We start from the raw sequence: 24,978 nt of genomic DNA, 5'->3' as shown, positions 1-24,978 counted from the left end.
CAGGCAGAAAAAAAAAACAAAGACTTCTTTCTTGTTTTTGTTTTCCAGCTTCTTTCCAGCCTTCTCTCCCATTGACAGAAACAAACTGCAAGCCACCTAGGAAGGGAGTTTATTTTGCATGTTTACAGCTCTGTATGATGCGGTGGCTGCGGGGTAAGTAAGGAAAGATGTTTATGGAGTCAAAGTCCAATGGGCAAGTAGCTGGCACAGCTCTCTGATCCATTACTTTTGACAAGGAAAATATAAAACAGGGAAGGGTATGTGGTTCTTATTTTGAGGGGTCTTTGTCAGAACACCCTGGTTCTTCCAACATTTCATAGCTCTCTAATCCCCTGCCATTACTAAATAGCCCAGTATAAAAGCAGATATAAAGCCCAGGAGAAAGTGCAGGACTCAGGCACAGGAGGTGGGAGGAAACGAGAGAGTGTATTCATGTGGGTGGGGACAGTACCAGCTAATGGGGGAAGCTGGCCTTTTCTGCCACCAGACGGCTTTGGGGGATTTGACAGGCAGGCTCTAAATAGACTTTTCTACAAACGCTTGCTGTGTAGATAAAACTGCTGGGGCTCAGAATATGTCACCCCAAAATATGACATAGGAGACCGGAATATGCCACTCCAAAGTGTGATGGTAGAGAACCAGAAAATGCCACCTCAAAATATGTCATTTTGGCATAAAGTTTATTTTCAGCTGATTATTTTTGGAAGCAGCAGACACAGGAGAAGCTCTAAAAACAGAGACATTATCCCTTTTAAGAAAAATGTACTTTTATAAAAGAAATCTCCAGTTGTAAGAGTGTCTCTCTGCAGCAGGATGAGAAGGATAACTCTAAATCACTAGAAATTCTTATCAATGGAGAAGGCACTGACTTAGATCTGCGTAACAAACCTCACCTACCTTTATGGCACTTTCCCTGGCCTTCCTCATTCCCTCCTTTCTTTGTTTCAGCTGAGGATGGTGTTTGAGCCACTTCTTTGAGATGTACTTTTTCCCTGGGTATCTCCCATATACACAGGCAGTATCTATGTGTCTTAGTCTACTTGTATTGCTCTAATAAAATACCTTAGATTAGGTAATTTATAAGGGACAAATGTATTTCTTACAATTCTGGAGGCTGGGAAGTCCAAGATCAAGGCGCTGGCATTGTCTGGTAAGGACGGCTCTTTGCTTCCAAGATGGTGCCTTATTGCTGTATCCTCTAGAGGGAAAGAATGTGAGGTATTCACATTGTAGAAAGAATGGAAGGGCAAGAGAGTATGCCCTTCAAGCTGGAGCCCTTTCATAGGGATACTAATCCCATTCATGATGGCTCTGCCCTTTTGGGAGATAATCACCTTCCAAAGACCATGTCTCTTAATACTGCTGCCTTGGGGATTAAGTTTCAACATGAATTTTGGAGGAAACACCATTATTCAAACTGTAGCACCATGGTTAAACTTCTGCTTGTTCTTCTCCTGTGAATCTGTCTTTCTTTATAGGGGTCAATCCCAATTAAGATCTCAGAAAGGGTAGAGGAAGAATTATCGTGTTCCTCCCTTATGGTGCTCTCAAATATTCTCATATCTACATCTTAATTTACTTTAGACTTTTAAAAGCGTTCTTGAAGGACATTGGGTATCACTGAGGCACTCAGAAAGTTGTGCTTTGAATACAGAAACTTATAATCGATTTAGAAATTCCATTTTCTTGTATTTTACAAATTAAAATTGAGTTCCCTGAAAGCCTGCTGAGTTTTATCATAGTAACCATTCACAAAGCGGAAGCTAATTTAAAGCGGAAAGGAGGAGGCATTTTTAGTGTAGTTCTCTGACATTTGCTTGTTTCAAATGGTCTGGGAACTCTACATTGTGAGTTCATTTATTCAAAAAAGTTATATCTTATTAAATTGGCTTGGCACTGACAAATCCACTGGTTATAGCCTTTTAAATAATGCCTAACAAATGCCTTTTAAATAATGCCTAACAAATGCATTATTTGTTTGGAAAAAAATAATGGAATAATATAAAGAAAGGAGTTGATATTTTTTTCCCTTCAACTTTTATTTTAAATTCCGGGGTACATGTGCAGGATATTCAGGTTTGTTACATAGGTAAATATGTGCCATGGTGGTTTGCTGCACAGATCATCCCATTACCTAGGTATTAAGCCCAGCGTCCATGAACTATTCTTCCCAACATTTTCTCACACCCCACCCACCCTGCAACAGACCCCAGTGTGCATTGTTCACCCCTATGTGTCCATGTGTTCTCATCATTCTGCTCCCACTTATAAGTGAGAATATGTGGTGTTTGGTTTTCTGTTCCTGCGTTAGTTTCCTGAGGATAATGGCTTCTAGCTCCATCCATGTCCCTGCAAAGGATATGAAAGCAGTTGATCTTTTATATATGCAAGTTTAGATCTTTGAATATTAATCCATATGCTTATGAGTGTTTCAGACTTCATTAAATTTTTTAAATTTAGTTTTACTTATACAAGTAATTCATAAATAATCAATGCAAGAATTCAAAAATATGAAATGCAAGAATTTAAAAGCTTTTTTTTTTTGAGACAGAGTCTCGCTCTGTGGCCCAGGCTGGAGTGCAGTGGCACAATCTCGGCTCACTGCAACCTCCGCCTCCCAGTTCAAGTGAGTCTCCTGCCTCAGCCTCCAGAGTAGCTGGGACTACAGGCACCTACCACCAAGCCCAGCTAATTTTTTACATTTTTGGTAGAGATGGGGTTTCACTGTGTTAGCCAGGATGGTCTCCATCTCCTAACCTCGTGATCCGCCCACCTCTGCCTCCCAAAGTGCTGGGATTACAGGCATGAGCCACTGCGCCTGGCCAAGAATTCAAAAGCTTTTAATGACTCCTCACAATCTCACTGCATGAGAATCTCTGCTATTGTTTTTGGGTGTGTGTAGCATCCCATTCTTTTACTTTGCATTTACCTACATCTGTACATACATAACTACGTGTTCTATGTTTTAAAACTTTTACATAAGTGGAGGTTGGTAGATTGCAAAATTGGCCATAACACTTTGTGGTTCATCTCATCGTTGAGAGGTGAAATTTATTTTCCCACCCCTTGAATCTGGGCTAGCTTTGTGACTGGCTTTGTCCCTTATAATGTAGAAGTGATGTAGTGCCTGTTGCAAACTTAGGACTCAAGAGGCCTTGTAGCTTCTCCTCTCACTATCTTAGAACTCTGAAATGAGCGTGAGATCAAGCCTGGGCTAACCACCCTGAGAAGGAGAGATTACATGGAGAAGGGTCTCAGGCACCCTGTCTATTCACCAGGTGATTACAGATGTGTAAGTGAGTCCACCTGAGAATAGCTGCCCTGTAGAACCAAAGGGTCTCAGGCACCCTGTCTACTCACCAGGTGGTTACAAATGTGTAAGTCAGTCCACCTGAGAATAGCTGCCCTGTAGAACCCAGCCCAAATTGCTGACCTTCAGAATTTTTAGCTAAATGATTGTTTAAACAACTAAGTTTTGGAGTGATTTGTTATGAGCAGAAGCTACCTGATACTGGAGTGCATGGCATGCAATTTCTTTTTTCTTTTCAGACTCATTTATGGCTGTTCTACAAGTGCTAGGAGCCTCTAAGTGCTCCTAGTATTTACTTGTACCAAGGAAAAGAAGCAATGTGTAAGAGTATAGCAGAGGGGACCCATAAGAGTGCAGCATACACCAGGGCTTCAGGTAGTTTTTAGTCTCCTGCTTGAGACACGTGTGCCAATCGCTCTGATGTAAAGGAGGGAGTAGTCTGGAAATAGAGACACAAGAAACTTCCCTGCTCAGAGATCACAGCAAAGGTGGAAAATGAGCCGGATAGTTCCACATGGCTGGGAGTCCTCACAATCATGGCAGAAGGCAAATGAGGAGCAAAGTCTCGTCTTACATGGTGGCAGGCAAGAGACTATGACATGAAATTTTGTAACATTTTTTCTTTACTCATGTTATAAAGCATTTTCCCTGTGAATACATGTAGGCCTATCTTATTCTTCTAAATAGTTACATAGGCTGGGCATGGTGGCCCCTGCCTGTAATCCCAGCACTGGGAGGCTGAGCCAGGCAGATCCCAAGGTCAGGAGTTCAGACCAGCCTGGCCAACATGGTAAAACACCGTCTCTACTAAAAATAAAAAAATAAGCTGGGCGTGGTGGCATGTGCCTGTAATCCCAGCTACTCAGGAGGCTGAAACAGGAGAATTGCTTGAACCCAGGAGGCAGAGGTTGCAGTGAGCTGAGATCACACCGCTGCCCTCCAGCCTGGGCAACAGAGCGACTCCATCTCAAGAAAAACAAAAAAAGCCACAGTCACATAAATTTCCATATTATAGATCCCTTAGTTTATTTAGTAATTGATTCCATTGTACGTATGTATCAGCTTTTTTCCCAATCACCTCTTGATGGACAGTTAGGTTGTTTCTTCCTTTTTTCCTTTCCTTGTTCCTTTTTGCCTTCCTTCCTTTCTTTCCCTCTCTTTTTATATTATCAGTAATTACCCCTATAGCTTTTGGAAACACTTATCCTATGGTGTTTTTTTTCCTTGCTAACACTGACTACGGCATCTTTTTATACAGAATTATTTAAAATACTTTAAAATGTATCGATCTTTTCCTTATTGTCATCCCTATTTTAAGTTTTGCTCTAGAGCAATTTTCCTATAAAAATTTTTGCTCAATTTTTTTCTAATACAGGATTTTATATAAGTGTCTGTGTGTCTGTATATGTGTACTTTGTCTTCTTTTATGTGATGATCAGCCAGGTGTGACCTCAAGAGGAGACACAGGAGTGGCACAGGGAAAAACAAAGTGTACTACGCTCACAGGTCCTGGAGACAGGACGACCATGTGGGAAAGGCACCAGGGTGGTCAGGAGGTGGAAGACAGGAGCAAAGAGAAGATCTAGTCCACCCCCTTTATGGGTTTTATGGGGAAGGGCAAGGCAGGGCAGGGTGAACAGTTTAGGAGTGGCTGATGTGAATACTTGTGGGAGGTTTGGGGCTGTGGAGGTGGTTCCTAGTTGCCTGGCAGCTGGTCCTGGAATGTTTCAGGCAGAGGGATTTTGTCTCCTGGGGCTTAGGGGCCAGATAGAGGAGTTATGGCCCTGCACTACTTAGTTTATCACTGCAGGCGTGCTCCAGGCTGAGACCTTGCTATCTCTAAGCGTGAGTAGCCCTGGGAGGAACGGTCTTTCTCCAGCCACAAAGATTTTTTTTAAGATCTCAAAACAGCATAATGTACACAGAATTTTAAAATAAATATAATACTCTGTGTGTGTGTATGTGAATCAGGTTTAGCTTATTGATCTTCTGGAATTTATTTTAATTTACAGTAGTCCCCTGATTTTTTGTTTTTTTTTTTTGTTTGTTTGTTTTTGTTTTTTGGAGACAGGGTCTCACTACTCCTTTGCCCAGGCTGGAGTACAATGGCCTGATCCCGGCTCACTTCAACCTCCGCACCTCCGCCTCCCGGGTTCAAGCGATTCTCCTGCATCAGTCTCCCCAGTAGCTGGGACTACAGGCATGTGCCACCACACCCAGCTAATTTTGTCTATTTAGTAGAGATGGGGTTTCACCATGTTAGCCAGGCTGATCTGCAACTCCCGACTTCAGGTGATCCACCCGCCTCGGTCTCCCAAAGTGCTGGGATTACAGGCGTGAGCCACCACACCCAGCCTACAGTAGTCCCCTCTTGTCTGCGTTTTCACTTTCCACAGTTTCCGTTCCACCAGTCAACTGTGGTCTGAACATAGTACATGTGGAAAATTCCAGAAATAAGCAATTAGGTTTTTCAATTGCGTGCCCGGGTGAGTAGCATGATGAAGTCTCTGGGTCCTGCCCCTCTCCCCTTGAATCCTCCCTCCGTCCAGCATCTCCGTGCTGTCTACGTGCTCGTTAGTCACTCTGCAGCAGCCTTGGTTAACAGATTGATGGTTGCGGCATCACAGTGCTTGTATTCAAGTCACCCTTAGCTGACTTCATTATGGCTCCGAAGCCACAAGAGTAATGATGCTGGCCATTGAAATAACCCAAAGAGAAGTCATACAGTGCTTCCTTTAGGTGAAAAGGTGAAAGTTATTGGCATAATAAGGAAAGAAAAAAAAGTCGTGTGCAGAGGTGGCTAAGATCTACAGTAAGAACGATTTTCTAGCTGCGAAACTGTGAAGAAGGAAGGAGAAATTCGTGCATACTGTCTATAGGGTTTGGTACTATCTTCAGCTTCAGGCATCCACTTGGGTTCTTGGAATATATCCCATTAGGATAAGGGGAGACTACTGTATAGTGTGGAATAGGGTATTTAATTTTCACCAGATAAATAGCCAATGATCCTGAATGCCATTCAATGAGTAATTCACCTTTTTTCACTGATTTGAAATGTGCCTTTATTCTATATTAATCTAATCTGCTTCAACTCTCTCTATCCCATTCTATATATTGGTTTGCCTGTTACTAGATCAGTAACAAAATGTCGACCACAATACCACAATTGCTACGGCTTTATGGTACATTTTGGCGTTGGTAAAGTGTCAAGTTTTTTTCCCAAAAATTTGTCAAATGTTCTTGAATATTTTCTCTCCCAAACTACTTTCAGAATAAGTCTTAAATTTTCATGAAGGGTCATTTTGAATTTAATTAGGATTACACTGATTTTACACATGAATTTTGCCATCAATTGAATGTTTAACAACATTGAATCTTGCTGGTGAGGATAATGATATGCCTTTTCATTTATTCACACTTCTTCAGTACAGTTTTGTAGTTTTCTTTTTAAATGTGTTGCACATTTATTCTCCAGTTTTGCCCTCAGTATTTCATAGTTTTATAAGCTATTTACATTTTGACACATTTCAAAATTTATTTTTGCTCTTGTCCTAAGAAAATTAGTACTGAAAATAGTTTCCCTGAAATTTGGTCAATTTGGTAAACTTTTGTTAATTCTAATCATCCACCACTTGATTTCGCTGAATTGGTAGATAATCTGAGTAGATAACTGTATAATTTGAAACCAAGGAGAGTTTCCAATTTTTACTTTTCATTATTTCATTTTATTTTTGTATTGAATTGGCTAAAAATGCTTACATGTTTGTATTGGTCTTCTTGGACTGCCACAGCAAAACCCACAGACTGGATAGTTTAAACAACAGAAATGTATTTTCTGACAGCTCTGGAGGATGCAAGTCCAAAATCGAGGTGCCAGCAAGGTGGTTCCTGGTGAGGCTTTCTACTTCGCTTGCAGACAACCTCACAGAACCTTTTTTCTGTGCGTGCATACAGAGAGAAAAAAGATTTCTGGCATCTCTTCCTCTTCTCATAAAGACACCAGCCCTGTTGGATTAGGGCCCCATCCTAATGTCCTCGTTTATCCTTAATTACCTCCTTAAAAGCTCTGTTTCCAAATACAGTCACATTGGGGTCTAGGGCCTTAGCATATGAATTATGCAGAAAACACAAATTAGTTTCCAACAATGTTGTTGAATAGTAACAGCACGGGCTTTTAAAATCTTTTTCAATTTCTAAGTTAGTATTGAAAATAATATTTTTATGTTTTTCTTCTGAATATCTGAAAAATAGTATAGGCAGAATATGCAGAAGAAACATAGAGTTGATATAAATCAGAGCTATCACAGAGATTTCCTTGATGCTTATGCATAAACACCAGTTCACCGGTAGAGCAGATATTAAAAAAGTACTTATTGATGGACACTTATTAAAAATACCACAACCGTTTGCTATTATGTGTGTCATGTATCTAAAATGACCATAAGTGACAGTGTTTAATATCATGTAGATAAGTGGTTTATGTTGAAAAAGCATTTATTCATGTTTTCCCTTTCATTCAGTAAAGACTTCCTGTTAGGAAGTTGCTGGATTTTAATGTAAATGGCATAATCTCTGCCTGGTATTCAAAGACCTTGGGTTAGTCTCCTGGAACCAAAGTGGTAAATACTGTAATAAATAGAAATCTCTATTTCTTACTGGCTCAAAGGCAAAATATTATGGCTATAAGGTAGTTTATAATTATCAGCCTGTTATGAATTGAAAATTTTTTGACAAAATGCCACATTTTAAGTCAAAACTAAACAGCTCCTTCTGAGCAACTCCCACTCAAAATTATTCTTTAAAAGCTCATTCATTAAAACAAGTATAGATTATGACTTAGGTAAAGTATTAACATGCTTGAGCCATGTGTAAACATCCAGCAGTTATTAGTAACCACCTAATCTCTAAAAGAGTAAAAATTAAAGATATGCAGCCAGGTGCGACGGCTCACGCCTGTAATCCCAACACTTTGGGAGGCTGAGGTGGGCAGATCACGAGGTCAGGAGTTTGAGACCAGCCTGACCAGCATGGTGAAACCCAGTCTCTACTAAAAATACAAAAGTTAGCTGGACTAACTAGCTGGCGGTGGGCTCCTGTAATCCCCGCTACTCAGGAGGCTGAGGCAGGAGAATTGCTTGAACTCGGGAGGCAGAGGTTGCAGTGTGCCAAGATCGCACCACTGCACACTAGCCTGAGTGACAGTGAGACTCCATCTCAGAAAAAAAAAAAAAGAAAGAAAATTATAGATATGCATAATGAAAAAAACAAGATATTTATTTCATGTATGCTATATATGTTGCCCTTTTTGCAAGAAATAGAAGACTTCAGTCTTTCTCCTGCTTCTTTCTATCACATATCTAATCCCAAGGAAGCACGTTTAAAAAATTACTTATCAATTAAAATTCCATATTCTTACAGAAATGACTGGGTTCAGGTACCTTTGAGTCCAAATTTCTTCTCTCATCCTTGATGGCTGGATGATCTTGGACAAGTTTCTTAATCTTTCCTAGCATCTGTTTCCTCATTCACAAAATTAGAGTAATAAGACATTCCTAATAGATTTTCTGTGAGAATTACATGAAATAACCTATGTGAAATGCCTAAAACAGATCCCAACATGTAGAAGTTCAGTAGATGAAGTTATTTATTATTATTAAACATTGTCATGTTTTCCTGAATACTGACAATTTGAAATCCTTGTTCCTTAAAATGAATCTGGAAAGACCTCAAAGAGGCTAATTTTCAGCCATGATCTGAAAAACAAACAGAGCCCCAACTGAACTTTAGATTTTTAAAAATATTATACCCAAGACTCCAAATTTTGTCCTTCTTAGATGCACCAAGATGACACAACATCCTTTGTTAGTGGTGGAAAATAAACAGCTTCATAGGAAACAAGACTTTATCACGCAATAATTTATAGATTTGTGTCCAATTTTTTATTAAAAAGAGAAAAAGCCCTTCTTGAGTCAGAAATACTTCTCAGATCGTTATAGAATAACAATCAGGACTCTCCACCTTTTATTTTCATTGCTGGGTTGTAAAAGAGGACTCTCTACAATGCCTACTCCAGAAGGATATTATTCTACAAATAAGGGCCCAGCATGACATTTATGAGAAAGCCGGGGTCCTCCTGTGCAAAGCTGATTGGTGATCAGCAAATGGGCTCCGGGGCGCTGCAAATAAAGGCACTTTCTTCGCTGGGCTGATCAGATGCAGGACAGAGGGTTGCCTCTGCCTGTGGACCTTGGGGAAATGCGCAGCTCCTGTCCTAGCAGCATCCGTCTGTGGCCAGCAAGGAGAAACCAGACTCTAATAATGAAACCTCTTCGTCCCCAGTTCCTTCTCATCTTGGTCATCTACTGCTTCTGCATGCTACAGATTCCCTCCTCAGGTAAGGGGAGCTTCACCAGATTCCATCTGGCCTGAATTCTGAGGATGACTGAGATAGACCTTGATCCCCCAGGGCAGTTCTGGAGGGGAGTCAAGCTTCATTCTCCCCCGCCAGCCGTCATTACTACCTTCTTGATTTCTGGCTGCAATTTGTTTCGAACCTTTAGGAGAGGATGGACAGAGCGAGACGCTGCAGCCTTTTACCAAGGGAGACTTTTCCCTGTGGGTCTGTCTTTAAGCTGCTCCTGCCCCAGGGATGTCCTGAGCATGTGCCGCTAAAACTGAAGGGTGAGGCACGTCCTGGTAGGAGTTAGGGGAAGACACCTCTTGTAGCCATTTCTGCTCCCTAGATTCTGAAGAGACGAGGACTGAGTTGGTAAAACTGAGCTTACAGCCCCCAAAGAATGGGAATTGATGGGCAGTTCGAGATGGGCGCGGGAGGAGCGCACAATGGGAAAAGGAATCTTTTCCAAGCCTTTCCCTTGGGTTTTAGAGAGGCAGAGTTCCAGAGCGTGGTGGAAGCCGCTACCTCCCGGGGCCGGTGAGCTGTCCGCGGTGCTGACCGGGCGCGGGCATCGCCTCACCAACTCCGAGAACCAGCTTCTAGGGAACAGGGGTGGAGTGAGGGTCTGTGGTTGGAATCTTACCACCATCTTCATAGGGTGCAGGGAAGTGGGCGGTGGCAGAACAACTAAGGTTGGAAACACATACCATTTTAGATTTTTCCATTAGAATTCTGACTTAGGGGAGTAGAACATCTTTGGAAATATATTGACAGAGAAAATATGTTTCAAACAGTATGTTCGCTTTGTCATGTCCTACAATGTAATCACAAAACTGGGCCTTGCAAAGGACCATGAAGGTCATCTGGTTTAACCTCTGACAGGGTGCAGGGATCCCTTCTGTAACTTCCCGATTCTATGTAACTACTTTCAATGACCCCAACTCACTGCCAGCTAAGACAGCCAGGTGCTGCCTCTTTGCTCCAGTAGAGTCCTGTTTATATTATACTTTTGTAAATCTGTTATTACCTTTTATTTATCTTTCTATACGTTTATACTCACCTCCCTATTTTTTCCTATTTGACTTTATGTTTCCTGAGGGTAGGTCTTTACGTTTTATTAACAAAGAACTTCTCCATAAATCCTTTTAGGATTCGTTTGCATTACTTTGCATTGTTGAATGATTCCAATTGTCAAAAACTTCTTTACGCTAAGCTTAAGTGTGATCACATGTAACTTTCTAACCATCAGCCTTTATTCTGTTATTTGGGGGAAACACAGGATAAGACTAATATCTCTTACTTATTGCAGTTCTCAAAACAGTTGAAAGCAGTTAACATATACTTCCTAATATTCCTGTTTCCAGAGAAAACTATGCTCAGTGACTTTGCCTTGTATCTTACCATTTCAAGTCAGACTATTACCTTTTAAGGCGTAGGCCCTGTTATTTGAATATAACATAACATTGCCTTAGCTTTATCTTGCCTCAGAGAGAATGCAGGGAACAAAATACCACTCAGTTTTCTTTTGTCTTGTTTTTACACATAAACTGCTCTTGAGTCACACATTCGCTGTTCCACACGTTAAAAATCTAAGTGCCAAGTTTTATATTTATCCGTCTAATTTCATCTTGTTAGTTTCAACCTATCCAATTGATTCTTTCAACTGCACTATAGTTATCCCACCAAGTGTTGTATCACAAGCAAATGAGGAGTTCACTGAAGTTAGACAAAAGGTTGACAGGGTCCAGCTGCGTGCCAGCAGCCTTCCCCAGAGTCCATCCCTAGAGAGTCTGTAGCAGCAGAGAGATGAGTATCCATGTGTCTTCAAAGTTCAAGGGTGATTCTGATGTTCATCCTTCGCTGACACCATTTTCTAATAGGCCATCCATATGAATTCTATCAAAATACAAACTAAGTTGTTACCTTGGGATTTTTTTCCCTCCTCTTTGCCGAGTTGCTAACAGTTGTACTGAACACTCATGGTAAATTAACAACCATGCTATTTTAAATTAATCTTTGTTTATTCTAGTGGCAAGTAGAAGTGTATTTTCTTTGTAAATCCTTTTCACAACATCAGATCAAATCTTACTTTCCCACTGACCTCTTTTGTATGGTTCTTTGGTGGTTTATTATTTTAATAGGAACTGTCTGTTTCTCATGGTAAAGACTTTGAAGTAAATGCTATGACCTCTTTTCTCTAATTAATACTTTTATGATTTCTCACAATAGGATTTCCCCAACCTTTAGCTGATCCTCCAGATGGCTTGGATATTGTGCAGCTTGAGGTACCCAATTATTCAGTAATGTGAGATTTCTATTTAGTCTGGCCCTTCAATACATCATGTGTATAATGTTCACTTGAAACTATTTTGAGATCAGATTTTTGGCTGCAGCAGAAACTCACTGCTGCCATTTTTCATGGCTTCATTTAGGGCATCCTGAGGGTTGTGTTGAAATTCACTGCCACTGTGTGAGAAGATAATGTGAGATTCAGAAATAGGACAATTTTAGTATTTTAAATCTGTTGTAATAAAATTCTGCTGACTGAAGAATTTATACTTATCTTTGATTCATTGTTTAAATTATAAATGCATAATCAATGTACATATTTTCAAGGTACATGTGATATTCTGATACTTTCATATAGTATGTTATAACCAAGTTGGGGGAATTGGGAGTATCAAGGGATATTAAACATTTACCTTAAACATTTACATTTTGTTTATGCTGGGAGCATTCAAATTATTCTCTATTAGCTATTTTGAGATATCCAATAGATTATGGTTTACTATAGTCATTCTATTGAATTATCAAACACCAGGCCTTGTTTCTTCTATCTAATTGTATTTGATTACCCATTAATCAATCTGTCTTCATCCCCCTCATCCCTTTGATTTGTTTTCTTCATTTTATTTTTTAGCAACTGGCATATTGTCTGAGTCAGTGGGCATCTCTTTCTCGCCAACCTAAGGTAAAAAAACTGTGTGTGTGTGTGTGTGTGTGTGTGTGTATAAAAAATATATAATATACATATATATAATATATGTCTGCAACAAACACACTCTTTTGCTACCTACGGGAGAATGCTGTATGTATCTGTAACTGTGCATTTATATGTGTGTTCAAGAATATAATTTTATACAAAATCAAGCAAATATCTCAAATATAAATTACTATAAAATCAGGTAGTTCATTTATATTATGATTATTATAATCATATATAGTTAAGCTAATTATATATGTTATGATATATTGCATATTATAAATTGATATACCATGATATAGCAGTTCTCCAAAACAATAGTTATCATGTAAAAGACTTTATAGTAACTAGCCGGGCATGGTGGCTTACACCTGTAATCCCAGCACTTTGGGAGGCCAAAGTGGGCAGATCACTTGGGGCCAGGAGTTTGAGTCCAGCCTGGCCAACAAGGTGAAACTCCATCTCTACTAAAAATACAAAAATTAGCCAGGCATGGTGGCGCACCTGTAATCCCAGCTACTTGGGAGGCTGAGGCAGGAGAATAGCTTGAACCCAGGAGGCAGAGGTTGCAATGAGCCAAGATTGGGCCACTACACTCAGGCCTGGGTGACAGAGCAAGACTCTGCTTCAATTAAAAAAAAAAAAAAAGTTTCATTTAAAAGACTCTACAGTAACTGGCCAGGCATGGTGGCTCACACCTGTAATCCCATCACTCTGGGAGGCTGAGGTGGGCAGATCATGAGCTCAGGAGTTCATGACCAGCCTGGCCAACATGGTGAAATCCTGTCTCTACTAAAAATACAAAAAGTAGCTGGGCGTGCGCGATGGTGCATGCCTGCAATCCCAGCTACTCAGGAGAATCGCTTGAACCCAGGAGGCGGAGGTTGCAGTGAGCCAAGATCGTGCCACCACACTCCAGCCTGGGTGACAGAGCAAGACTCTGTCTCACCAAAAAAACAAAAACAAAAAACTTTACAGTAACTGTAGTAACCACACAGATATAAAGTAGGTTGATTTACTTGAAAGAACAAAAGGGTGGTAGGATAATCCATGATGCCTAGGATAGCCTCTGCATTTTCACCTTGAGCCACATCTCTTTATCCCTCACCTCCCCTAACCCACAGCACCCTGTGCTCCAGCCACAGTGAACCTCTCAGTGTTCCCCAAATGCACCAGGCCCTTGATGTCCTTGCACAGTCTTTTCCTCAACCAGAAATGGCTTTGCCTCCTTCACAGGCTGCAGTTAACAGTCCAGACTCTAAAACAAAAATACCTGGTTTCAAAGTCCAGCTCTGTTTAAACTTGGTAGTTTCTCAGTTGCTCTGTGCCTCGGTTTTGTCATCTGTAGCGTATGGGTAATTGTCATAGTACCCTAGATTGCTGTGGTAAGGATTAAATGCTTCATATTTATGAAGCGCTTTCAACAGCATCCAGAACGTGGCAAACGACAGCACTTAAGTGCTAGTTGTTGCCATTGCCTGTTGATGCAACTAATTCTCATTCTTCAAGACTCAAACATCACTTTCTCAAATTTCATGAATATATCATTCCCACTTCTTCTTATTTTCAGTTTACTATGCATATGTTTGAAGGCAATCGTTAGCTCTCATTTTCAGGAATAATCTTTACAGCCTTGGTCTTGGAGCAAAAATTCAGGCTGAAAACTCAGAGTTCTTCAACCCTTTGTTACTTCCTCCCCATGCTGCACAGAAGGGACTTCCCTGTCCCTCAGGTGAAGACTGTGGGGGTGTCCTCTGCATCCGCAGAGGCAGTGGAAGTGTGGCTGTCCCACGGGCAACGCAGTATTAAATTGGGTTAAGGATCCTCAAGAGCAAGGGCCCACTAAGAATGAATTTCCTTCCGCCTTCTCCATTTTTCCAAGCCTCTCCCATTCATTGTTTCCAACTGCAGAAGAGCAAGGCGTTGCTCAGTGAACAAAACTGCCAGTATTTTAAAGCTATTAATAGAGAAACTGGCTCTTCCTGGCTTGCTGCTTCCCTGAAATGTGACTTTTGGCATGTCACTTCGTCTCTTGGGGCTTTGGTTTCCTCAATGGCCCAAAGTCTGGATGTGTCGCCAGAGCTCTAAGTTCACTCCTGTTCTGGTTTCCAGAATAGGCCAAGTCTGTGACTCTAGGGGACCTTTACCTCAAGGCAATTCAGAAAGCAGTCACATTCTGCAAACAATGACAGCCACAAAACTCTTCACGTTTTGTGTTTCTGGTCACCACATGGGATTAGAAGATGTTTCAATTGGGAAAATTGCAATAAGTTATTGTGAACAGAGCTCTACTATTCATTCATTCAGAAGATATATTTATTGAGAGCATGCCACGGGCCGGGTGCTAGGGATGCGGTAGTAAAACAAATGGAACACCTGCTCTCATGGCATTGGTATTCTAGTTGGGGAAATGAATCATAAACAACATTGATCGGTACAATTAGAAATAATTTCTTCTCTAAAAAGAAAAAAGTAGGCCGGGCATGGTGGCTCCTGCCTGTAATCCCAGAATTTTGGGAGGCTGAGGCCGGCAGATCACTTAAGGTCAGGAGTTTGAGACCAGCCTGGGCAACATGGTAAAACCCCATCTCTACTAAAAAGACAAAAGTTAGCCAGGCGTGGTGCCTGTAATCCTAGCTACTCAGGAGGCTGAGGTAGGAGAATCACTTGAACCTGGGAGGTGGAGTCTGCAGTGAGCCAAGATTGTGCCACTGCACTCCAGGCTGGGTGATGGAGTGAGACCCTGTCTCAGAAAAAAAAAAAAAAAGACAAAAGAAAAAAGTAAAGTAAGGAAGGGGCATATGAAACGTTGAGCAGGGTAATTACCACCAGGAAAAGCATCATCACATTCCTCATCAATTTTTGCCCTGAAAAGTAAACATAATAGTATATAGCCAATGAATGTGGTACAAAAAACAATTGTTTGTCCAGTAAGTGTCCATACACACACACACACACACACACACACACACACTGTTGTGAACAGATGCTGACAACAAGACCAGGAGCTGTAAAAATAGCAAGTACTTTCTGCCGGCTAAAAATGGTGATCATAAGGAAATAGAGTTAAGTTCCACAGAACCTCCACTATTGGTGAAGTTGGTGGATTACAGTGTGTGTCTGTGTGTGTGCGCCCATGTTTGTGCATCCACACATATGTACATGGTAGAGAGAGAGAGAGGATGCATCGGTATTGCTCTCTTCCACTGAAGAAATTCTCCACAAAGTTTACAGGAAGATGTAATTGTATTCACAGCAATACAATTAGAAGTATTATTAACAGCTTTAATTTTTGTCTTGATTGAGGTTTCAGCTGATTCAAAAATCTTTAAGCATGGGTGAGATGTGAATGATCAGTACTAGCCAGATCAGAAGATTTAAATGATTGTTCACAGTAATCATCTCTAGTGACTTTACAAAACACGGACATGAACATTTACTCTATTGTTTTGTAAGAAGCCTTCTTCCCGGCATCTCCTTGAGTGAGATAAGCCCACATGCAGCCATTATCTACGCAAGCCAGGGCTGAGGTGTGTGCATGGGCAAGGATTTAGAAAAGGAAAGTTGGACTTTCTGCAAGGTGAGCAAAAATTCATGTAGAAAGCTTTTGGAGAAAAAGAAGCTTGGTCAATATGAACTATAAAAACTGAATACCATGATACACTCTGCAGCAAATCAAAAACTGTAATAGTTAGTTTATTCCACCCATAGTCAGATGGTTATTTTCTTCTATGCATCAGAAAGTAGGTCTCTCCTCCCCACCCCCTGCAAACTGAAAAGATGAAATGAAATATTTTCACATGATGATGTATTGCTGGCAATTTTCTTTATTGTAAGATCCTGCATCAACTAGAGTCTCATTAAATTTGCGTAATAGAGGAATTTCTTTTTAGATTGCCAATTTATCATAATATTCAGGTAAATCCAGTAAGGTTCATGGTGTACCTGACATAGAAAACATTATCAGTTGCCTGCCCCTATAAAATTTCACCTAACTTACCCTCACACTTCTCTTTCCAGGATAATCAAGACATATACAAAAGGGTGAGTACCGCCCAGCCCAGTACAAGGGCATGCAGCTTCCATGTTTAGAGCAAGTGACACTCAATACTAATATCACTTTCTTTTCTTATTTAGTTTTTGTTTCACTACTCCAGAACTCAGGAGGCAACACATCCAGTTAAAACTGGGGTCAGTATTTTATCATAATATCATCTATCTGTAAAAGTGGCTCTCCTCTGCATGTCGTCCGTCCCTTCTTAATACGTACAGACAAGTAGAAAAGCTGGGGCCTCTGGACATCCTCTGCGTAGTAGCTTCCCAGGGGCTTTTCCCTGGGACTGCAGGGATTCTCTTTCTCTCTCTGGGGTGGGGGGTGGTAGGTGGCCAACTTATCTGAGAAGGTGGAGAATAAATTATAGAAAAGGAAAAATAAGTAGGAAATAACTTTTTGTTATGCACTTAAACAGAGGTACAGGAAGAGCCTGGTAAACACTGTGTTCTGTTTATATTGTTTGTTCTTACCATCTGTTTTTAAATTTGTGCTTTGTGATGTGTGTGGTACCATCCCCTAGTAGTGATACATGGATGAACATCTTCCGTGGCTGTTGCGATGTGTATGTGCAATGGGAATAGTAACCATCATTTCTAACTTTCTTCCTACAGCTTTGAGTTACCCTCGGGAGCAACTTGTGTGGGTGAATTTCTATGGGGTATGAGTTGAGGAATATTGGAGAGGTCATAGAATATATATATATGTGTGTGTGTGTGTATACATATATATATGTGTGTATATGTGTGTGTGTATACATATATATGTGTGTGTATATATATGTGTGTGTGTGTGTGTGTATATATATATATTTGAGACAGAGTCTTGCTCTGTCACCCAGGCTGGAGTGCAGTGGTGCAATCTCAGCTTACTGTAACCTCCACCTCTGGGGTTCAAGCGATTCTCCTGTCTCAGCCTCCCAAGTAGCTGGGATTACAGGCATGCACCACCATGCCTGGCTAATGTTTGTATTTTTAGTAGAGACAGGGTTTCACCATGTTGGCCAGGTTGGTCTCAAACGCCTGACCTCAGGTGATTCGCCCGCCTCAGCCTCCCAAAGTGCTGGGATTACAGGTGTGAGCCACCATGCCCGGCCAGAATATAACTTTTAAACCCAGTCATAGCAAGTAAAACTCTACCGCTAGAAAGTCTCTTACTTATATATTCAAGGCTCTCCAAGTCTTGAGAGGATCCTTAAAAAAGCAAATAACCAGGAAAAAAATGTTTCCCCTAAGAATCAATCAGTATTACAGATGTAGGAACAGGGCTCAGGTACGGAGGGGGATTTTTTTTTAGACAGAGTTTCGCTCCTGTTGCCCAGGCTGGAGTGCAATGACACGATCTCGGCTCACTGCAACCTCCACCTCCCGGCTTCAAGCCATGATCTCTTGCCTTAGCCTCCCAAGTAGCTGGGACTATAAGCACGCGCCACCACGTCTGGCTAATTTTGTATTTTTAGTAAAGATAGGATTTCACCATGTTGGCCAGGTTGGTCTCGAACTCCTGACCTCAGGTGATCCACCCACCTTGGCCTCCCAAAGTGCTTGGCCTCCCACTGCACCTGGCCAAAGAGGTGGATATTATCAAAACCAACAAGGGCACCATGAAAGGAGGAAGAATAATGGAAAGGAAAAAAAAACTGTAACACGAATCAAGTTTTACTCTAAACCAAAGCACACAGGGAGGATTCATGAGGACTAGATGAGGACAGGTGTGTACACCTGGGTGTGCACAGCGGTCACAGACAAGATCAGGAAACCAGAAGTACCTGGGGAGGGTTACAGGGGCTGCCCTCCACCTTTTCCCTTGCACGAGGAGGGCACCCCTGGGGAGGGAGAAAGAAGACATGTGGAGCTGCTGCTAGGACAAGGCGCTCCGCTCCAGGAGCACAGAGTGCTGAGGGTTAATGCAGAGAAAAGTCCAATTTACCCTAAGGGAATTTTTTAAGGGTTGTGTTGGAATTGAAACCTGTTCTCAAGGCAAGCGGCTCTTTATTGAAAACATAAAATTTCAGGCTTCGGCTCGAAAATGGATTTTACTCTGAAAATTAAACCCATTTGTAAGGGAAGTGAGTAGAAAGGAATGAACATAGCCCTGGGCTCTCAAAATACCCCTCTGTGGATGTCCCCGTCTGACCCTCTCCGCGTCTCTCTGTTGCAGTTTCCTCCAGTGCATCCTCTAATGCACCTGGCTGCCAAGCTCACCAACAGACGGATGAAGAGATTTCTGCAGCGAGTACGTGCTTTTATTCTTCCACCATAGTTTTATGCCACTCACAGTTCACTGAATAATGGTAAAAGCATGCTGTCACCTTGGGGCTCGCTGTCATTCTCTCCTCAAATCTCAATCTCCACCTTGGCAGGGAGTGCTGAGCAGAACTGCTGATCCTTTGACCTCCCTGGGCCTCAGTTTCCTCCACTGAAACCCCATGAGGTGGCTTAAAGGGCCCGGGGAGAGACCTCATGGCCCAGCCTGCTTCCATCCCTCTCCTCTTCAGCTCCTTTCATCCCAAAGTTGTGTCTTGGTTTTGTACTTTTTTTCAGTTCCCCTGTCTCTTTCCCCTGACACGAAACTTGCCCTGGAGATAGCTTCTGCTTCCCATGGCCCTACCTGCCCGTCGTCCATTTGTCAGAGCTTTCTTCTTTAGTTTTTACTTTTTAATTTAGAAATTACCAGCTGAACCTGTTCAATGGTAATCAAAGTTTTGTTTCATGGTAGCAAAAATAAACAAATAGCAAGAGAGAAAATTTATTTTGAACCCCCTGCCCAGATAGGGTGATCGGCTCATCCCAGTTTGTCCAGGACTTTCCTAGTTTTAGCTCTGAAAATCCCAGGGCCCCAAGTGCCTGGAAAACTGGTTGACCATCCTGGGCACCAGCAGCAGTTTGTCCGACCCCCTGCTAACCGCAAGCCTCCGGGTCCAGTCTGGTTCCATTCTTACACCAGGTTCACAGGCAATGAACAAGCTGAAGAAGCCAAAATGGCTAATCCTTTAAAAGTGTCCAAAGCTTTGCAATGTGCCCATTTCAAAGTTGGCGCTGTTAGGAGGAGCAAGCAAACTTAACGTACTTGGACACAGATGGTAACTCAGCCAAGACGACAAGTTTGCCTTCTTGAGCAGGAGCTTGCTAGAGAAGATCACAGCAGTGATCCCACCATTTGCCATGCTCTCCACCTCCTCTTTTGCGCCAGACTTCTGACTACCTTAGAAGGAAGCCAGGGACAGCAGGATCACTGTGAGACCACTGCCAGGTCATGATGCGGTTCCTGTTGAATTTACCCGCGCCTCATTTCCTTGCAGGGTTCGGGGACTGCTGCAGTGGACTTCACCAAGAAGGTACACAAGAGCCTTGGAGACTGTAACCCCCAAAGAAAGCCCTACCTGAGAAGGGTGGGGAAGTCCTTGGAGCCAGCCACCCTGCAGCCCCTCCAGACCACTTCTGGGCAGAGCTAGTCTCAAAAGGACCCTGAGAATCTTTTGTGGCTGAGCAATTAAGTTCAGGTCTCCCTGGGGGCAGACAGGAACATGGGGCAATGCCTCTGGCTGTTCACATTTCACCTCCAGCCCCACAGATGAGTCACCTGGAGCCAGCTGCTGCTGAGGTCTCGCTTTCTCTCGCTCAGGAGCCCACGTGCCACTGTACAGACTCCAACAGAGGCACTGCCAGAGCACAAACCCCAAACACTAGTGGTTCTCAAACGTGGCCATGCATCAGGGTCCCCTGGCTAAAATTCAGATTGCCCCCAAAGATTCAGTGGGTCTGGATTGGGGCAAAGAGTTTGTGTTTCTTACAAGTTTCTAGAGGTTGTTGGTGCCACTGGTCTGGGACCACCCTTTTTTGAAAACTGTCCCTATAGACATTTTTGAAGAACTTGTAACGCAACATGGTTGCATAATGGCTTCTGTTTTTATGTTGCAGGATCACGCTGCCACCTGGGGACGACCCTTTTTCCTTTTCAGGGTATAGCATGTTTTCTCACCTTTGCTTTCTAACCTCGATTCACTGCAGCCATCCCAATCATGGAGTGACTGCAAACAGCAGAGCCAGGACCCCTTGGTGAATTGGTGGATAATTATGGGGACTCTCTCACCCTTCACTGGGTATCACTGCAATCAAAATCTCCTCCTACAAGCTTGTAAAGGCAAGGGTCCAACAGGAGGAGAGGCTGAGAGCACCAGAGTAGGCGTAAGGGAGTTCTGCTGACAGACAGACACAGGGTAGACCAGAATCTGAGCCCGTGTTTTAGAGCATTAGGGTCCAGCATTCATGGCCCCAAAAACACATGGCAGGAGGAGCTTAGGCACCAACCTCTCCTCCTTCCTGGGTAACAGAAATTCTTGCAAGGGTCAGAGGATCGAAGAGTTATCTTTTAGATTTTAATCGGCCATTCACTAGCTGTGCTCCACCCTTGAGATTCTCACTATCTGCATAGAAAAATGAGCAAATCAGACTAGATCCATGCCCCCAGAAACTGCATTCTGTGAATCACTGGCGCTAAAAGGTACCCTGCAAAAGTCAGAAAAGATTGGAAAACACTGCACCCGACATTCACAAAGACTCACAATACACCCTGGCCCATCGCAGGCTCTAAGAAGTCCTGCAGAACACAACCTGTTCTCTTGGCTTAAGCGTTTGTTTCCCAAACACAGGGACTGTGGAGCTGTTTCCCACCCCTGTCTCACTCCCATGGCTCTGTATGACCTACTCGTTTCCTGGAAAGTGCTTTGAGAACAGCCCATCTCCATGACGTCTCCAGACAGGGCAGTCCTGTGCTGGATGGTTTCTGGAACCTCCCACCACATAAGCATAGGCTAAAGGGTGGGATGATGGGTAAGTGACAGTGTTGGGATCCTAGGAGCAGCGAGGTTCCTGGAGCACTGTCCCAGAGGACCTCCAGACTGGTGCTAGCCCAGGGCGAGAGCTTCCCAGGTGAGTCCCCATGGAAGGCAGTGAAATCCCTGTTAGAAGAATGAGGCCTTAGGGTTCAATAGAGAGAAGAGCCGAATCAAGATAAGGCTGCAGAGAGTTGTGTCTCAGTGTCCATAAGTTGCTCCTTTTTTTCCAGCCCAGGAATGGAAGAAACACTGAAGATGGGGCCCAGTAGGTAGTCCAAGGTCAGCTTCATCACAGTTTTTCTCTTTCAAGCAAATTTTATGTGTCTGACTGGAGAGAGTGAGAGGCAGCCACAGGGGGGACCATTGTTTAAGAAAGGAGGACCCTGCATAACCCCAAGGACTCTGCCCCTTCCCTTTTCCTGCACACAGGACCACAGAGATCCCCACCCCAGCCTAGCAGATGCAGGCTATCTGGGCAATACTGCAGCCTTCACTTCCATGCCCAGCTCTTCAGAGGCATGTGGTCTCCGGCTGTCACTGTGATGGGGATATAGGCTCATTGCAGCCCAGCTGGGCCCTCCGTGACTTCTCAACTGGCCCTCTTGATAAGGAAACACCACCCTGTCATGCTTGGGTGGTGCACCAAGGAGTTCTGGAAGCTACCAGGCTCCCTACACTGAGAGCATTTCTAAGTACGGCCAGGCAAGGCTGTTTCCCCCTTCCAACGGTGCTCTGAGATCCAGAGTTTTAATTTGGAGCAATTTCTTGGCCTTCAGCCCTGTGGAAGAGGAAGTGAATCCTCAAGGGCAGCTCCGGGCCTTCTCTGTCTCTCATGAGGACGTGGTCCCAAGGATATGAGGCCGCTGTCCTATGGATGCTGCCAGCAGGGGTCAGTGATCAGGGTCCCAGCAGTCCAAGGTGTCTGAGAAGGCTGTCGCCCTGCTGGGAAATGGCACTACCCAGCAAACACAAGGCGAAGATGTTCCCTGAGGCCATAGTGCTTACACCAACCTAATGGCCTGATGAGATACAGCAAAACCAAATCTTACAAGTACTGATTGTGGGAAAAGCAACCTGGGCCTTTATGACATGTCAAACTGAGGTCTAATTGTGAAGTATGTTACATAATAACCTGCCCATGGGCTTTGTCTTGATTCTGAGAATGATTTCACCTGAGCGGTACATTTTTCTTTTCTTTTTTAGGATTCAATGGTGAAAGAAAGCTGGATCTGATGAGCCCATCCAGGGATTATGTTGAACAAATATCAAATTTCTTTCCACGAACAGTATTTAAAGATATTTCTCTTGCTCTATGTTCACTAGATATTCAGCTTCATAAAAGTAAAGTAGCATTGTGTGATATTGTGAAATACATGTTTGGTCTTTGTCCATATTTCTTGACATACAAGTTCTAAAATTCTTGACAATTTCAAAACGTTCAGTGTCTCTTTGTATACTGATGATTGGCAGTGTCTGGCAACCTCTAGGTAGCTTTGGGGTGGGGCTGGTCACCAGGAAGACCAAGGCAGGACTAGAGGATTGGGACTTTCAGCCCAACCCCAGTCTCCAGGGAGAAGAGGCACTGAAAGTTGAGTTGGTCACCAGTGGCCAATGTTTTAATCAGTCGTGCCTATTGTGAAATTAAACAATTCAGACTTAAGGCTACTGGAACATTAAATGATTTGAACCTTGAGAGAGATGTGACTGTGTGGCCTCAGTCGTGTAACATGCAGCTGCCACTACAGCTTCTCCGACTATAAATGAACTCTCTTCCTTATTTTTTGTTCTGTAATCTGTAAAATGACTAAGAAAGACTGAATGGCACCAGAGATAAGACCCCTTAGCTCTTAATTATTGACCTTTGTTAGATATTAACTTCTTCCTTTATTGCCTTGCACTCAACTCAGACCAGATGATGCAGAAGACCCCATGACTATTACACCCTCAATGTGGAATGTTAAATATCCATCCCGAAAAAGAACACAGCCTATAACCCGTCCAGTTGCCTTAACTATGCACTAACCTTGTACGGACAGTGTTAAAATCCTATTGAACTTCCTGAAACTTTGCCGATATCAACAACTCTCAAACCTCTCCACTGGATATATACCCAGTAATGAGATTGCTGGGCTGAATGATAGCTGTTTTTAGTTCTTTAAAAAATCTCCAAACTGCTTTCCACAGTTGCTGTCCTAATGTACATTCTCACCAACAGTTTGTAAGTGTTCCCGTTTCTCCACAGCTTCACCAGCATCTGTTGTTTTTTGACTTTTTATAATACCCATTCTGACTGACGTGAGATGGTGTCTCATTGTGGTTTTAATTTGCATTTTTCTGATTCAGATGTTGAGCATTTTCTCAGATGTTTATTGGCCACTTGTATGTCTTCTTTTGAGAAGTGTCTGTTCATGTCTTTTGCCCATTTCTTAATGGAGTTATTTGTTTTTTGCTCATTCCATTGTTTAAGTTCCTTATAGATTCTGGATATTAGACCTTCATTGGATGCATAGTTTTTGAATATTTTCTCCCATTTTGTGGGTTGTCTGTTTACGCCCAATAGTTTCTTTCGCTGTGCAGAAACTCTTTAGTTTAATTAGGTTGAGAGGGAGGAGATCTGTAAAGTCTAAGCTCTCACTGTAGACTCTGATTGAGGGTCTGAAGAAGCAGGAACAGTCCTGTGCCAGCTGCTGTTTCTTGTCACTCGAGGGAGTTGTTATGGCATTTTCCAGCTGCAGCATGACCTTGGGAGAAAATCGCATTATCTGTGATCATTGCAACTCACTTTATCTGAGCCTATTCTCCCAGCTGGATTAACAGCTGAGTTGCTTTTACTTCTTTCAGTTCAAACTTCTTTTTACTCTTTAAGTCCTGCACAGTTTTAACTGTTTCAGTTAATTGGATTTAGTCAAATATTAAATATTCCCTTTTAAATCGTGTTAAAGCTAAATATCCACACCTCCCTCTGCCACTGATCATGAACTACACACAGGATCAAAGGCCCTGCATATCCTAATTAGGCCATATGCAGAATAACTGTAGGTGGTTCATTAAAACCATTAGAACTAATAAAATTCAGACTAAAATCAGAGGTGACTTATTCTCCGCAAAAGTGGAACATCTACCTGCTGCAGCATGACCAGCTTCTCATGACTGATTTTCTCTAATAAGGCCCTAGAGCATTCACTAAGAGAAGTACTTACGTGCTCTTTATCTCTCATTTCCTAAAAAAGAAACTAGAAAATCACTTAGAAGTTGGGCATATTAGAAGCCCAACTATTATAGCTGATAAAAAAAAAACAACTCTACTTCAGTGGTTCTCCAATGTTAACCTGCTTCTGAAACACCTACAGAGGTTGCTACAACCCAGAGTGCTACATTCCACCCATAGAGATTCTGATTC

General features: G+C 42.5%; 1 protein-coding gene across 1 annotated transcript; it reads left to right on the top strand.

Annotated features, from left to right (window-relative positions):
• Positions 1-9,627: 9,627 nt before the first annotated feature.
• Positions 9,628-20,195, top strand: NMS (neuromedin S). Its single transcript, XM_031934227.1, has 7 exons — positions 9,628-9,704; positions 11,937-11,992; positions 12,628-12,678; positions 16,711-16,734; positions 16,828-16,881; positions 18,902-18,976; positions 20,043-20,195. The coding sequence occupies exons 1-7, from the start codon at positions 9,629-9,631 to the stop codon at positions 20,193-20,195; spliced, it is 489 nt and encodes a 162-aa protein (XP_031790087.1). The 5' UTR covers position 9,628.
• Positions 20,196-24,978: the final 4,783 nt, after the last annotated feature.

Source organism: Piliocolobus tephrosceles, chromosome 15 (assembly GCF_002776525.5).
Source record: "Piliocolobus tephrosceles isolate RC106 chromosome 15, ASM277652v3, whole genome shotgun sequence".
NCBI lineage: Eukaryota > Metazoa > Chordata > Mammalia > Primates > Cercopithecidae > Piliocolobus > Piliocolobus tephrosceles.
Note: the sequence above shows the minus strand (reverse complement) of the source record. Positions and strands in the feature narration are given on the sequence as shown.